At 31.3% G+C, this 17,152-nt stretch overlaps 3 protein-coding genes across 3 annotated transcripts in view; 2 read left to right on the forward strand and 1 right to left on the reverse strand.

The window, feature by feature from the left end:
• Positions 1-2,527, forward strand: part of LOTGIDRAFT_157803 (hypothetical protein) — a gene marked incomplete at both ends in the record, with an annotated part of 5,691 nt that extends 3,164 nt beyond the window's left edge. The window contains one exon of the mRNA XM_009050399.1: positions 1,091-2,527. Coding sequence (XP_009048647.1) covers positions 1,091-2,527 — 1,437 coding nt within the window. The remainder of the gene's footprint in view (positions 1-1,090) is intronic.
• Positions 2,528-4,351: 1,824 nt separating this feature from the next.
• LOTGIDRAFT_157804 (hypothetical protein) lies at positions 4,352-8,796 on the forward strand (the record flags this gene model as incomplete). The annotated part of the gene is made up of 3 exons (XM_009050400.1): positions 4,352-4,405; positions 5,262-5,353; positions 8,241-8,796. 3 exons carry the CDS (start codon positions 4,352-4,354, stop codon positions 8,794-8,796), a joined length of 702 nt encoding a protein of 233 aa, XP_009048648.1.
• Positions 8,797-12,838: 4,042 nt separating this feature from the next.
• LOTGIDRAFT_112684 (hypothetical protein) lies at positions 12,839-13,054 on the reverse strand (the record flags this gene model as incomplete). The annotated part of the gene is made up of 1 exon (XM_009050401.1): positions 12,839-13,054. One exon carries the CDS (start codon positions 13,052-13,054, stop codon positions 12,839-12,841), a length of 216 nt encoding a protein of 71 aa, XP_009048649.1.
• Between the last annotated feature and the right edge of the window lie 4,098 nt (positions 13,055-17,152).

Consider the following 17,152-nt stretch of genomic DNA (forward strand, 5'->3'; position numbering starts at 1 on the left):
TTGGTAGAGTTAAACTATTTNCATTAAAACATCAATCATCAAAAACAAACAGTTACATCCGTTTCACAGCATCCACAAACAAACTTTCAATTTCAGTTATCAAAACAATCTTTTATATCAATTCCTACGTAAAGTTTACTTCAGTTCATTAGAACTCTCAGAATACCCTTTCATAAACAAATTTCATGGTTTACTCAACATAAATTCATGTTAACTAATTCTCCGTGAAGTGTTAATTCAAATCTATATCAAAATCATTGACACATTGTTAGCACAGACGAAATATCTGTTAACGAGGAGAAAATGCAAATATGAAAACGATGAATGAAACAGCACGTTATCTGTCTCCGAATATGAATCAGAAATATTGATTGGTTGAATTGTGATACAAATTCAAAATTATTGTTTCAAGCTTTAATTGATCATTTTTTATTTCTGGTGAATGTAGAACTCGCAAGCTCTCCTTAGTACCTCTTCTACAATTATTCAGAGTATCTCTCTATTAGAGGCTAAGATTTTCTGATTAATGTGATAAAAACACTTTGTAGCATTAAGATTAAAGTGGTCAACTTGCTTCCATATGAAACAGCGATGTTATAGAGTTTGTCCTTTAATGTTCCTGATTTCAAGCTGTTAGAGAAACACCATAGATCACTGAGATTGAGGTGGTCAACAAGCTTCACATGAAATATTACTCTTTACTTGTAATCTAGAGTTCAAAGATCTCCAATTCTGTCAGAGCACTTTGTACCACTGCAGAGATCCTTAGACTAATAATACATAAAATCCAAAACGTTCACTTCAATCCAAATGCCAGATGATGCTCTTTACTAGCTAGAAACTGTCCAATCTCAAGGTGTAATGGTATACGATTACCTCCAACAGACCAGCAAACTTCTCTTGAAACTGCCCTGAAATAGAGAAAATATAACACAATTAAATACATTGTTTGATAAATCAAGTCATGCTCACTCTTCCTGAACACCAGAGGCCATTCTGGGACTGAGTTTTTCAACTAGAGGTTTGCCTGCTTTGGCCCCACCATTTCAAATTTCATATCAATATACATAGGGAAAAAAATTGCTTGTAGACCCCCCTTGGAAAGTCTGTGTGCCCGACTTGCCCCTTCTTTAATGATTGGAGAAACGCCACTGCCACAACACAATATGAAGGCACTCAACTCTCCGCACAATTTCAAAATTTACAAAAAAAAAATGTGAAAAAAAAGGTGAAAAAAAGAATGTTTTTCATTATTTCTACTGTTTTTACATATTTAGCCCTCAGAGATTTCAATATTCCTACAGTATTAACATTTCTAGCCCTCAGAGATTTCAATATTCCTACAGTATTAACATTTCTAGCCCTCGGAGATTTCAATATTCCTACAGTATTAACATTTCTAGCCCTCGGAGATTTCAATATTCCTACAGTATTAACATTTCTAGCCCTCGGATATTTCAATATTCCTACAGTATTAACATTTCTAGCCCTCGGATATTTCAATATTCCTACAGTATTAACATTTCTAGCCCTCGGAGATTTCAATATTCCTACAGTATTAACATTTCTAGCCCTCGGAGATTTCAATATTCCTACAGTATTAACATTTCTAGCCCTCGGATATTTCAATATTCCTACAGTATTAACATTTCTAGCCCTCGGATATTTCAATATTCCTACAGTATTAACATTTCTAGCCCTCGGAGATTTCAATATTCCTACAGTATTAACATTTCTAGCCCTTGGAGATTTCAATATTCCTACAGTATTAACATTTCTAGCCCTCGGAGATTTCAATATTCCTACAGTATTAACATTTCTAGCCCTCGGAGATTTCAATATTCCTACAGTATTAACATTTCTAGCCCTCGGAGATTTCAATATTCCTACAGTATTAACATTTCTAGCCCTCGGAGATTTCAATATTCCTACAGTATTAACATTTCTAGCCCTCAGAGATTTCAATATTCCTACAGTATTAACATTTCTAGCCCTCGGATATTTCAATATTCCTACAGTATTAACATTTCTAGCCCTCGGAGATTTCAATATTCCTACAGTATTAACATTTCTAGCCCTCAGAGATTTCAATATTCCTACAGTATTAACATTTCTAGCCCTCAGAGATTTCAATATTCCTACAGTATTAACATTTCTAGCCCTCGGAGATTTCAATATTCCTAGAGTTTTAACATTTCTAGCCCTCGGAGATTTCAATATTCCTACAGTATTAACATTTCTAGCCCTCGGAGATTTCAATATTCCTACAGTATTAACATTTCTAGCCCTCGGAGATTTCAATATTCCTACAGTTTTAACATTTCTAGCCCTCAGAGATTTCAATATTCCTACAGTATTAACATTTCTAGCCCTCGGATATTTCAATATTCCTACAGTATTAACATTTCTAGCCCTCGGAGATTTCAATATTCCTACAGTATTAACATTTCTAGCCCTCGGAGATTTCAATATTCCTACAGTATTAACATTTCTAGCCCTCGGAGATTTCAATATTATCTTGTTTTAATATAAAAATAAAATAACTTCATCTTAATTTAATAATAAACTCAATCTTACTAAGTTTTTAATGTCAAAGATATTTGAAATGTCAGGCAACATTGATGTGTTTTAATATTTAATTTTTATTTTCCCCTCTGGGTATTTCATAAATTTGATATTTTTTTTGGAGAACATGAACTAAAAGGTTATTATGAAAAAAAATAGCTGATATGAATTATGTTATCAGAGATTGAACAAACCCACACAAATTGAAATCAAAGAGAAAATAAATAATGAACTTTTAATAACAAAGAAGTTATTAAAGGTTAAAATGCTGATTATTTGTATTTTTAGACTGTTTAGTACTTTCAAAAAAACGCAATATCAGAGTTATAAAATTCCTAGTTTATAATCCAATAAGTAGTATCCTTCTAAACAAAATTCAGATCAATTCCAAAAACTAAATGGATTCATCAAACATAGCGTACTTACAGATTTTATTAAAATACTTTTTGACAAACATTATCTGCCTTCAAAAAATAGTGTTCTCAAAAAATTCAGTTATTTGTCAAACATGGTATTCAGGGATATTATAAACGGAGTACATGTCGTCATAGATAGTAATTGACTATTATTATCTCCCTTTAAAAACAGCTTTTCTTCAATTTTAATGGTTTTTCTCAAAAAATTAAATTCTATTCCTTAAACATGGTATTCTTACAGAGTTTATAAATAAAACAGGGTGCCTACATGTTGTCATAAACTAATAATTGACTTACATTATCTCCCTTTAAAAAATAGAGAGTTACGATAATTTTTGTTGAAACGCCACATTTCGCACGTCACCAAATAATTACAGCCTCAATTTGAAATGCCTTTATCAACGTAGTCAAAAGAATGAAAACATTCGTCAAAAAAAAAAACCAAAACAGAATGATGTCTGTTTTTCAATTACGGCAAAAGAATAAATGTTCTGAAAAGATTCCTGATAAAATCATTGAAATGGATTTTAACAGAGTTTTTGTATCCCCATGACGATAAAGCGTAATAACCCATTTATCATTTATGTCACATGGTATTAAAGTTCGTAAATTAAAATCCGTGCAACATATTGCCACGACATCTCAGTTGCTGTAACTGGCCATTTTTTTAAACTGTAAAATTTAAAGAGATTTTATAAACTTTTTATGTGTATTGGAGACACTGATATCATCGATTCGGTTTCAATTTTCAATCAGACTACTGAGAATCTTGCAATTCTTAAACTAAAGCCTCTCATAATATCTTCGGACCTGCGCAACAGTGACATCATAAAATACTTAATTTTAGTGAAATTGCAAGAACCAGAGATGTCTGAATGGTGAAAATCAATGCTATCAGTGTCCCCCATACACATAAAAAATTTAGAAAACCTCTTTACAATTCCTTTCAATCATTTAAGCTTATCTTTCCATTACAAATAAATCTGATTTCTATAAAAACTCATCTTATTTTTAACTAATCCTTTTCTAAATTAAAATCTTTAAAATCATTTCTGCTGAAAATGAATCCTCCGGCAGGAAAACTGCTGACAGAAAATTTTAATAACATTATAATCTTTCCTTTTTTCATTATCTCAAAATGATTTTACCGAACATGTTTTCTGAAATTTTGCTTGTAAATATAAGACTAAGATCAATAAGAGCAATTTTCCATCAAAGACTTCAGATAATGAGTTTACTATGTACTGATGGATTATAAACACTTTTAAATATCAAAGGTCTGGAATATTACATTATTTATAAATTTATAGGTTTGGATACAAACTAGTTCTATAAAACATGGAATCAAGTCATCTTTCTAGTCAAAAAACATGGCCAAGTTTCCAAATGACAAACCAGAAGTCAAAGGTGACAAAATCAATGAGGTAGACATGAAATGAGTCGAATAGTCATCCTGGATCATTCAAGATGATAAAATCAATGAGGTAGACATGAAATGAGTCCAATAGCCACCCTGGATCATTCAAGATGATAAAATCAATGAGGTAGACATGAAATGAGTCCAATAGCCATCCTGTATCATTCAAGATGATAAAATCAATGAGGTAGACATGAAAGAAGTCCAATAGCCATCCTGGATCATTCAAGATGATAAAATCAATGAGGTAGACATGAAATGAGTCCAATAGCCATCCTGGATAATTCAAGATGATAAAATCAATGAGGTAGACATGAAATGAGTCCAATAGCCATCCTGGATCATTCAAGATGATAAAATCAATGAGGTAGACATGGAAGAAGTCCAATAGCCATCCTGGATCATTCAAGATGATAAAATCAATAGACATGAAATGAGTTCAATAGCCATCCTGGATAATTCAAGATGACAAACTCAACGAAGGTAGACATGTAATGAGTTCAATAGCCATCCTGGATCTACATCAGCAATGGCAAAATGAGAAACCAGCAACTACCAAGTTGATTTGTTGGAGGCAAAGAAACAGAAACTGTAGTTGTGGAGAAAACGATGACTTGAAAGTCATTAACACCATATAAATAATCGCGAAAGACTAATCTCCCATAATCCTCTGTAACATCTGGGGTAGGTATTTATCTTGAATAATGAAAGATTATAAACTGAATTCTATCTCGCTAGGGATCTTCGCAAGTTTGAACACTTTCAGATTTAAATATTTTCATACATTGATAAGACTACAGCTCAAACCAAATTGAAACAAAATTAAAATTATTATTCACAAATTAATGCTCTTAAATTTTCAGATAGCTTTAGATATGATGAATTTTTTTGGGGGTGTGGGTTGGAGTATGTGTGTTTTTTGGGAGGTGTCGGGATTTGGGGTGTGGTTTGGGATGTGTGTGTGTGGGTATTTTTTTGGGGTTGGGGGAATTTCACCTGCTCAGTCTGTTAGAGCATAAAAACTGAGTTTTTGCTTGGTTGCATTATCTACTCTCTTATCGAATTTACAATCCCAACACCATAAGTTTATTTTGAACCACAGGCGTATTGTATTGGTGTTAATGGAAGCTGTAAGTGTTAAGCTAGAAAACTTGATGCTAAGGAATGATACAGACAATTCGAGTCAATAAATCTGGTCTATACAATTATGTGAAGTCATTAGCTGTGATGTAATATTTGATTTACTTTCTTGAAAGACTGGATAATCAAATAATGATAATACTCACAAATTATTCATATCCTATTATCCAGTAAGAAATATTACTACCTTAATATTGTTGATAATTCAGATTTATTACTAGTTGTGGTTGTGAAAATGTGACATAAAGCACTAAATCAACTGACTCAATCCCAAGACCACAAGCCTTCTACGTTCTGGTATGAATATCTTGATTCAAACCTCCGACTCAGTGGCAGCGCTGGTCTCCTGACACTGGGGGAGGGGGAGGGAGTGGGAGTAGAGGGAGGGGGGGGGTACAATTAGGGGGTAGGCTCAATTGGGGGACAACTGTCAAGACTTAATTCAATGTGTAGTGTCACATAGAGCAAACTTTAAAGACATCTTTTGAATTGATTTGGTGCATTCTGACCCAAAATAAGTGGGGGTACCAATAGGGGTGCAAACCATTTTTCTAGTGGTGCAAATGCCCCTTCCTGCACCCCCACTGGCGCCGCCATTGCTCCGAGCCTTCAAGAGTCTACCAAGCATCTGCTTTCACTATCTAACTCATCAGACTTTGCTGAATCAATAACTTTAAGATAAAATATTGTGTCAAATGAAATAAATGGATTCCTCCTTCAAAGACTACAAAATTAACGGCTTACAATATCATTGAATTTCATCTTTCTACGGAAATTTGAACTCATCAGGGATAAAATATTTTCAATTCTGTTAAAATATTGTTTCTAAACTTCAGACAACAAAGATATCAATTTTAGCACGAGGGGAGAAAAAGAAATCTTGCCACAAGACGGTAATTATCTTTGTGCATTGAAGAAAAACAAACCAAAAGACATCACAAACAGATTTCAAATATTTTGAGGTTTCAGTTTAAACCATTGTACACAATTTACATATTTGAATTTTACTCTTTTCGATTGTATTTGAAGAAGGTTGAAAAACGTCTGTTTATCAAAAAATATAATCGAACGATTTATAACACTGATTCAAGATTGGTATAACAATTGACCAATAAAAAGACTTAGAACATTAACCCTGTAGGTTCGAATCCTCCTCAGGATCAGAAGGTTCTGACACTACCACCAGTGCCCTCAAGAGCCTGCCCAGTGTTGGCTTTCAATCCTCATCACAGATATAGTGACTTGTTCCCAGACACAGGTTCAAACCACACTTGGTAATTGACCAACCACTATATTCAAAGAGTTTTATTAGCTGCTACCAAAATGTTGTTTTGGATTTCAGGTGTCGTTTTGTGATTCGGAACTCGGTTTATTTATTCCAGCAATTAGCTTAATCAATTTACCCGTAGAAACCTCGTTAACTCAACACCTGTTTTATATACCGTTAACTTGACCTCAACATACCTGAATTTATCTAATATTGAGTCATTATTTTATTGATTGGTTATCAGTTGTCAAACTTTGATGATGGAAAAAAACTCAATTTTCTTAGTGATATCCAATTAAATTCTCAAATATCAAGATCTCAACTATTCTAAAAGTTTGATGATGTCAATAATTCTCTTTGTCTTGATTTAAAGTAGGTTGATGGCTAATAAAATCTCTCATAGTCACGTGTTTCAGACATAAAACCATTCATCAGGACAGCTGGTTTGTATGGGCAGAAAACATTCTAGATAACTACACAGAACCTTGAGGTATTATTTTTCATCATTGACTCATAGAAACTCAAATCAAGTTTGGAATCAGCTGGCTTGAAGACAGGTGTTAAATTTCCAATAATTGCACTTTTAATTCAGTACTGCAGATAAATGTAAATAGTACAGCTGCTTTGGAAACATTTTATATTGAAAAGAACCTAATAATTTAAAATATTTCGACTTTGAACTTATTCTGTCAATAAAACATTTCAAAATATAACACTCTTCACTAGAATATAGTTTATTTAAGATCAATATTTGAGACCCACAGAATTTAACCTAACCTAACCTAACTCTTAAGTTTTTGGATATCATATCATATCTTTTGTTACAGAAACACATTTAATATAAAATTCATTATCAGTATATAGCTTATTTAATATCAATTGATGTTGATTCAACCATGTTGATGTTAAATTGGCGCCAAAGAGTTCAAATCATTCAATCATCATTTGAGAGTTGAATCAGTTCAGACTAATTCCAGGAATATCAGCATGTATAAAAAAAGTTGGCACCAAACATGCTAAATGAAGGATGACCCATAGTAAATTCTGTATGATCTTAATGGTGAGGGGTAAAGGTTGTCAGTAGGGGAGGGAAGGGGAGGGTTGGAGGGGGGGAGGGGAGGAATGCAGTAGATTAAAGGTTGGCACCAAACCATGCTAAATGAGGAATGGCCATTATGAATTCTGTATGATCTAGTTGGTGAGGGGTAAAGATCAATAGACAGGGATATAGAAGATTAGTGTATTTATAATGTAGATTGTCAGGGGTAAAGATCAATAGACAGTGATATAGAAGATTAATGTATTTAGAATGTAGATTGTCAGGGGTAAAGATCAATAGACAGGGATATAGAAGATTAATGTATTTAGAATGTAGATTATCAGGGGTAAAGATCAATAGACAGGGATATAGAAGATTAATGTATTTATAATGTAGATTGTCAGGGGTAAAGATCAATAGACAGGGATATAGAAGATTAATGTATTTAGAATGTAGATTGTCAGGGGTAAAGATCAATAGACAGGGATATAGAAGATTAATGTATTTAGAATATAGATTGTCAGGGGTAAAGATCAATAGACAGGGATATAGAAGATTAATGTATTTAGAATGTAGATTGTCAGGAGTAAAGATCAATAGACAGGGATATAGAAGATTAATGTATTTAGAATGTAGATTGTCAGGAGTAAAGATCAATAGACAGGGATATAGAAGATTAATGTATTTAGAATGTAGATTGTCAGGGGTAAAGATCAATAGACAGGGATATAGAAGATTAATGTATTTAGAATGTAGATTGTCAGGGGTAAAGATCAATAGACAGGGATATAGAAGATTAATGTATTTAGAATGTAGATTGTCAGGAGTAAAGATCAATAGACAGGGATATAGAAGATTAATGTATTTAGAATGTAGATTGTCAGGAGTAAAAATAGTCAAGTTGACATGTTGTAAATCAATTGGCAAGGATACAGGTGATAAGTGTGTTTAGGGTGGTGTAGATCGTTAGTGGTGTAGATCGTTAAGAAACATTCTAATTAATGAAATGAAGAGAACTGAATGACATCTAGTTTTTATCATCATGAATATTTTAGTTCTGTAGCAATAACTATATTGATTTATTTCAATCATTTCTCAATCATTGAAATCTGTCAACTTAAAAGCTTTGATAATTTTCCACAAGTTAATTTAAATATCCAAAATCAGTGTTTAAGTTTGTAACAAGGGTTACTAGAAGGTTGTCTAAAAACAAAATCTACCAGCCAGATTCATGTTTTTGGCAAAGAAACGCCAATACCTACAGTAGCTACTTTCATATGGTTTTCACTAAAAACACAAATATTAATAGTATTTTTTTTTTTCAAATAAAATTTTAAAAAATGTTTACAAATTAAATCTACTGTTAACATATCATACTTGGCAAGAGATATTCTATATCAAACAGGACCTGACAACATGACATAACAAGCCTCATGTTATTGTCACATCAAGAATTGTAAAATAAAGACGACATTGGAATTTCTATTTTGGGATTATGCTTGAAGATAAATGTCACAGGACTTGGCTAAATAACATAAAGATATTCCAGAGGGAACGCCAATCTCTCGAACTCTTCCAATATTCAAAATATCAACAATCACTTGAGACAAAAAGCTGTTACGCATGAAATATTTCGGCATATTCCATATACAGATAATTTGTGATAAAAGCCAGGAGTCTGTAGAGAATTTCTTCGTGCAATCAGTCTGTATCTCACAGTGTTTGAAAAATATCAGAAATTAACTATTTCATAAGACAATCAACTACAAACTAAAATTTGCCATGACAGATGTATTAATTTGTGTCTTTTACTATCTAATTGTTAAACACAGACAGAAAAAACACTTTATTTTCTTAACATTGACACCTGAGAGTTCTCCACAAATACAAATGGTTTGAAAATGCTAATAAATTCTCGCAGTCATAACAAACAAATGTCCACTTCATAGAAAGTCTAAAAATTCTCCAAAAGGAGTTCTAGCCATCAAAATTATTTAAGTTGTCCAACTAATCACTTGAAATGATTTGACAGACAAAAACATCTTGTACAATATTAAACAGATGACTTCTTCCTACTATTCTCTTTAAAAAAAATAGTTCATTATGGCTGAACTTTGGTTCCACGTGTTCAAACATTTATTTAAAAAATCTCACAAAATGACATGAAATCTATTTCAACAACTCACTTGCTCCAAAAGATCCTAATTCAATAAACAACAAGTTGGAAAGAGTTACGACATGTTAAAACAGTTACAATAGAAGATGGACAGGTTACCACGTTCGTTTCATGAAAAATATATGTAACCAGTTATTCACAGAACCATAAAGAAATCCTAATTCGATTATCAGAAAGGTCAAAAGAGTTTTATTGTGTTAATACCAACAAGATTGAGAGCTTTCCAGATAATTTTAACTTGACAAAAAAATATATTCTCTAAAATCAAAGTTACATCAAACCATTGTAAATCAATATAATTATCTAACACAAATCACAAGATTCAAAAATAAAGCTTAAATCAATTGACAAAAACTTTAAAAGATTCACATAGTGTAAAAACTAGATAAACTTGACAGCTTATCAAAATGGTAAAACTTAAAAAAAAACTTAAGGAAGTGAACAATTACATTAAACAATATAGAATTAATACAGATATTCACAAGAAAGAGTAATACACTTGACAGAATCTTCAAAAGATTTACATTGTGTTAAAAACGAACAAGATACAAGATGACAGCTTACCATGCAAATTCCTCATAAAAATAGAATTTCCACAAACAAGAGTAATATCAAACAATTTTAAAATTAATAAATTTTTTCCTGGAAATTCATTTGATTCCAAAAGCGTAATTCATTTGACAGGAAAGTCAAAACAGAAACATCCCATAAAAAAAATATCTGAGAAATCCACAATCGCATTAAAAAATGAAAATTAATGAATTTTTCCAGTATTTTCATCCAAAGAAAACGTAATTCACTTGACAGCAAGATTACAAAATACAAAATATCTGTATCACAGCTTGTCATGATAAACTGAAATAAAATTTCCTGTGACGTCAAAGTTTAGAAACAGTTACTTTCTGTTAAAACACAGTTGGCATTGGCTACACTAAAATAGAATAGTTCACGAGCAACATCCCCACCCCCACGCCACGAAAAACATACAGGAGAGCATATATTTAAAGATAATTCCACAGCGAGGGGCCCAAACTCACTTAAGTCCACAGGCCACCACAGATCAAGTTGAGACACTGACAGTTGGCTAGATATTCCCACAAACTAAGTTGATAGAAGTTGAAAGCAAATACCAGGTTGACTCTCTGAAGCAATGGCACTGACTCTTGATTTATTCTAACCTTCAGGATGATTTGTTTTTGTGAAATATAAGAGAAAATAATTCTCAAAACTACAATATAGAAAATCATACCTTAGATTAAAACTTGGAAAATATTCAATTAAAAAAAAAGAACAACTTTTAGACTTTTCTACAAAAGATTTGAATGTAATGTTTACCACTCGTTATGAATAAATATTAACAACACTTAAAAATAATTCTAAAACCAATCAAAACACTGCTTTTCGACTTTTCTGGATTATATCTGAATTAACTATTTTTAACTCGATAATGGATAAATATTAAATAAAAGAGGCAAGCAATTGTTTTGTTCTATTTTACGATAATTTAAAGAACAATTTATCACTGGGTTTCAACGACATGTAAAATATGTTATCAATCATTTACAGCCATGTGAAGAGAATTTTCAATCGATAAAAAAACCTTAAAAATAATGTGGCAACAAAGAGTTTGTTACATTTTTATAGTTGGTTAGAGAATCAGAATATGTAATCATTTGCTTGGTTGTGTAAAATAATCGTGGTCATGGGTTATAGTCTTAATAAGTGAATCAAAGTCTGGTGACCTGGTGGCTAAGTAATCTTTCCTTATTATTCCAGCCAATCAGCTGCAAATGGGATTAAAAGGAAAGATCAATGCCAAAAGGTTTGATTAAGGACAAGATTGTAGACAGGATCCTGGTGAACCAAAGATGTTATCCTTAAAATTGTTTTTTAGTTTTTCCTTTCATAAAAAGTCTTCTAGCTTCAGACATTTGACAATTTGTCGTTCACAATGTCTTTTTTCTTGACAAAATCAGTCATTGAGAAAATTAAACTGCTCTAGATTCGATTTAACCAAGAATTCTTCATTTTGTTATCAACAACAGGTTAAAATAAATTATATTGTTTTCTCAGAAAGATTATTTGTTAGCTTTTAATTCAAATGTTTGCTGAATCTAGATTATCATTGGCTTCAGACATATTGGGGTTTGCCATGCCCCATAAAATGACATCAGAGGTAATTTAACATGAAGTTATGAACCTAATATTAGCAGTAATAACTATACCATAATTAGTGATGTGAACTCTCCAAAAGGGATTGTTTTCACATTTCATTAACAGAGTAAAATGACAGATTTTTCAGTCATAAATCTTTCAAATTTAATCAACAAACAAAATCTCAGAACTCAAATATAAAAACAAACAAATCAGAAAATTGCAATTTTTTGTCAATTCTGAAAATCAATAGGTTTATTGTATGAATGAAAGTTAATATAAATTTCATATTACTATAATGTCTCTTTTTAAATAGAAATTTAAAAGTGGAAGGAAAATGAAGCTGTGGGGGTATCAACGCCATTATGAAATGAGATTTGATTAGGTTTATTAAATTTTCTTTGAATACAACGACTGTCTGTTACTCAGGTTTTATCAACTTTACAAATTACGCCTAATTCACAATTTTCAAATATTCAGAAATATCACGACATAAATACAGAGTTTAAAAATTCAAATAAAGTCACAAGAGATGAATTGAGATTCATGTTAAGTAACGAAGAAGTGCCGGCCAACAGACAAAAAGGCGGCACGTTTGACTTCTGTGAAATAAACTGTCATCACTTAAACGATGTTTGTGTAAAAAATTAATATCTTATGGTTACTAATTCTTGCTTGTATAATTAAATGGCCCGGTCATGCAACAAATTATGAATTGAGCACCAATAAGTGTCAGATTGAAATGAAATGGAGTTTTACTTCTTTCTGCACCATGTGGGCTAATGAAGATGGGCAACGCCATGCAGAGTGTAATGACTATGAGGGAAATTTTTCCCAAATCCTTAGATTGAAGGGTTGAAGAGTTGAAATATATTGCCATGGAGATCTTTGCAACGCAAAAGTTAGATTAAAATGAAATGACTGAAGTTATATGTCCTACGTTTCTGCACCATGTGGGCTAATGAAAACGGGCAACGCCATGCAGGGTGCTATGAGAGAAATTTTTTGCCAAAACGTTAGATTGAAGAGTTGAAATATGTTGCCAGGGAGATTCAAACCGCTTTTCACCTTTCCTTCATGGCTATCAACTGACATTTACCAGATTGATCAAATTTGTGATTGGGTAATATGCTTTGTATGGAAGTTTAATACTCAACTCAAAAACCTAAAAATTCATATAATATTGTCAGTCAAATTTTTGCCAGTAAGTTTTTGTTGAATGATGGAAGAACTTGATATTGCATTTGAATTCTGAAAAGAGACCAACTGATAAAATATTTAGAAAGAAATGCCCCTTTAACAAAGCAAATTTAAAAGTGCAAACTGCACAACCTGGAAGAGAAACCATAAATCATCCTGGAACTGTCAACCTTTCTTTGTAGTACCTGTTCCATATCAGACTGGTACAACATCCATATATCATTATCTTTATAAACATTGTGTCAATATGTATCATTGTTTTAATATCTCTATCATTGTGTCAATATGTATCATTGGAATAATATCTCTATCATAACCATAGAAACAACATAACAGTGTCAACAATAACCTGATATCAGGAAATGTTAGACAAGTGGAATTCTTTTTCTTGTTGACATGGAATCAGACAATGACAATCACCGCTTCCTGTTCTGTGTCCTTATCTCGCCTTACTTTATGTCCTACTTTTCTAAACCTGTCTGGGCAAATTGTGGACAGACACTACCATGCAGAGTATATTGAAGGAAATATTGCCAGGACGGGGCTTATGCTTTCTTTTATTGCTTTCCAACTGTGCATTTTTTGTAGCAAACAGGGCTTCTGTTCTGTATCTTATACATATTAATGTTGAAATATGAGATAATGAAATGAAATAGAGTTTTATATCCTACTGTTCTGTATCTTATTGGACTAATGAAATGAAATAGAGTTTTATATCCTACTGTTCTCTTATTGAACTAATGAAATGAAATAGAGTTTTATATCCTACTGTTCTGTATCTTATTGTACTAATGAAATGAAATAGAGTTTTATATCCTACTGTTCTGTATCTTATTGAACTAATGAAATGAAATAGAGTTTTATATCCTACTGTTCTCTTATTGAACTAATGAAATGAAATAGAGTTTTATATCCTACTGTTCTGTATCTTATTGGACTAATAAAATGAAATAGAGTTTTATATCCTACTGTTCTGTATCTTATTGGACTAATGAAATGCAAGGGTGGGAGGCTGCCCTCCTTTCGCTCTGCCAATGATTGAAACCCATCAAATATTCTCAAAAATGAAACCTAATCACAAAGCCTGGCCCTAACAAAACATGGAATTGTAAAAATCAACTATTTCAATAGCAACTTACTTGTCAATTCAAATTCAATTCTTAACGTAAAAATCCTTTCATCTGATTTTCATTTTTCAAATAATTCTTAGAAATAAAACCAAATCAAAAACTACTGGACTAATGAGACACGAAATTAACAAAGCTTTGTGAGAAATCAGTTGATAAAATTCCAATTAGACGTGTCTTACAAATTGACGTGAAATAAATGAGATAGTGGAGTAAATATTGTTTATCATGATTATTATCAAGATCTGTATGATCAAACTGATATCACTAGTAGAAATTATCAGGAATAATACCCTTCTTACTTCCGTATCAAAACAAACCTTGATGAAATCCATTTCATAATATATAGTTTTCTAAACTCGAGAACATGCATGAATTCAAATCTATTAATTCTGTTATTGATTCAGAACAATTTTTCTGTATAATTCTGATATTACAAGTAGAAAATTATCAGGAATAATTCGTCTCTTACTTCCGTATCAAAACAAACCTTGATGAAATCATTTTCATAATTATAGTTTTCCAATAATATTTAGAAACAAGAAAAGAACGAATTTTTATGTTTTCAATTTGATATTCGATTAATTATCCTTTCATTTCCAACCAAAACAAACCTTGATAAAGTTTTTTGAAATAACTAGAAGACAGAAGAAATAACTTTTATTTATTCTGTTGTTATTTCAGAATGATTTGTGTGTAGTGATTTCAATCAATTATACAACCTCTATTATCTATCAAAACAAAACTTGAACTCTGCTTAATAATATCACAGTTATCTGCATTCATTCATTCATTCATTCATTCATTCATTCTGTATCAAAACAAAATCAGACGAATTTCAGGCAATGTAGAATATCACAGTATCAATTTGAACGACACAAACTAAGACACAGTGATTAAAATATATCTAACCAATTTAATATTTAAGCTGTGATGTTTCTGTAATTTTATTTTGACAAAGGACAACTTCATAATCAAATCATAGTTTTTTTCTCAACAAATTGGAAAAGGTGGAGTGATAAAAACCCCTACAAGCAAGACAATTCCGTTAATCAAAATCTCATCCAAAGTATGGCGAAATCAAGAGTAAAAGTTGTGTAGTAGGACAATATGAATCGAATTTTATCTTGTAACTGATATATGCTTCAAAATGTTTATCACTTTTCTATTTGCATTGCAAAAATGGTGGGTTTTTTTTGTAATGTCATGTCCATGTAAACAAAAGACAAATAGCAAAAAACATCTTAAAATGACCATGCGTGAGTAAAGCTACCAATATGGCAACTGGCAGAGATTATTGAATCAAAATCCCTGAAAATAAAACATGGATAATTGTTTATCATTAAAACATCAAAGAGATACGAGATTCCGCAAACAACATTAAATATAAAAACCATTGATTTACGGCCATTATTTACTGCTAACAATCAATTTTCTATTTTTTTTATATTTTTAATCCTTCAACTTGTGTTTTTGTGTTGAACCATTAGAAATATCAATGTATTTAGACAAAGAAATATCACAGATAAAATCATATTTTCTATCGCTCGATTTCCGCTCTAGGCTCAACATATCAGGGGATCAATAATGCTTGAAATACATTAACGCGACAATAATCACGTCTTTAAAGTTCTTCCGTCAGGAAATAAATCGTGTTAAAATAGATCAGATATAGAACTGTAAAATACAAATAGACTTCATTTTATTAAAATGATAAGAACAGATATCACCTGTAGGATATAGATCTTGTTAAAATAGATTGAATATAGAATAGTCAAGGTAAAAATACTAGTTTGACTCTATTTTATTACAATGATAAGAACAGATATCACCTGTAGGATATAGATCTTGTTAAAATAGATTGAATATAGAATAGTCAAGGTAAAAATACTAGTTTGACTCTATTTTATTACAATGATAAGAACAGATATCACCTGTAGGATATAGATCTCGTTAAAATAGATTGAATATAGAATAGTATGATAAGAACAGATATCACCTGTAGGATATAGATCTCGTTAAAATAGATTGAATATAGAATAGTCAAGGTAAAAATACTAGTTTGACTCTATTTTATTACAATGATAAGAACAGATATCACCTGTAGGATATAGATCTCGTTAAAATAGATTGAATATAAAATAGTCAAGGTAAAAATACTAGTTTGACTCTATTTTATTACAATGATAAGAACAGATATCACCTGTAGGATATAGATCTTGTTAAAATAGATTGAATATAGAATAGTCAAGGTAAAAATACTAGTTTGACTCTATTTTATTACAATGATAAGAACAGATATCACCTGTAGGATATAGATCTTGTTAAAATAGATTGAATATAGAATAGTCAAGGTAAAAATACTAGTTTGACTCTATTTTATTACAATGATAAGAACAGATATCACCTGTAGGATATAGATCTTGTTAAAATAGATTGAATATAAAATAGTCAAGGTAAAAATACTAGTTTGACTCTATTTTATTACAATGATAAGAACAGATATCACCTGTAGGATATAGATCTCGTTAAAATAGATTGAATATAGAATAGTCAAGGTAAAAATACTAGTTTGACTCTATTTTATTACAATGATAAGAACAGATATCACCTGTAGGATATAGATCTCGTTAAAATAGATTGAATATAGA

This window comes from Lottia gigantea, assembly GCF_000327385.1.
Source record: "Lottia gigantea unplaced genomic scaffold LOTGIsca_15, whole genome shotgun sequence".
NCBI lineage: Eukaryota > Metazoa > Mollusca > Gastropoda > Lottiidae > Lottia > Lottia gigantea.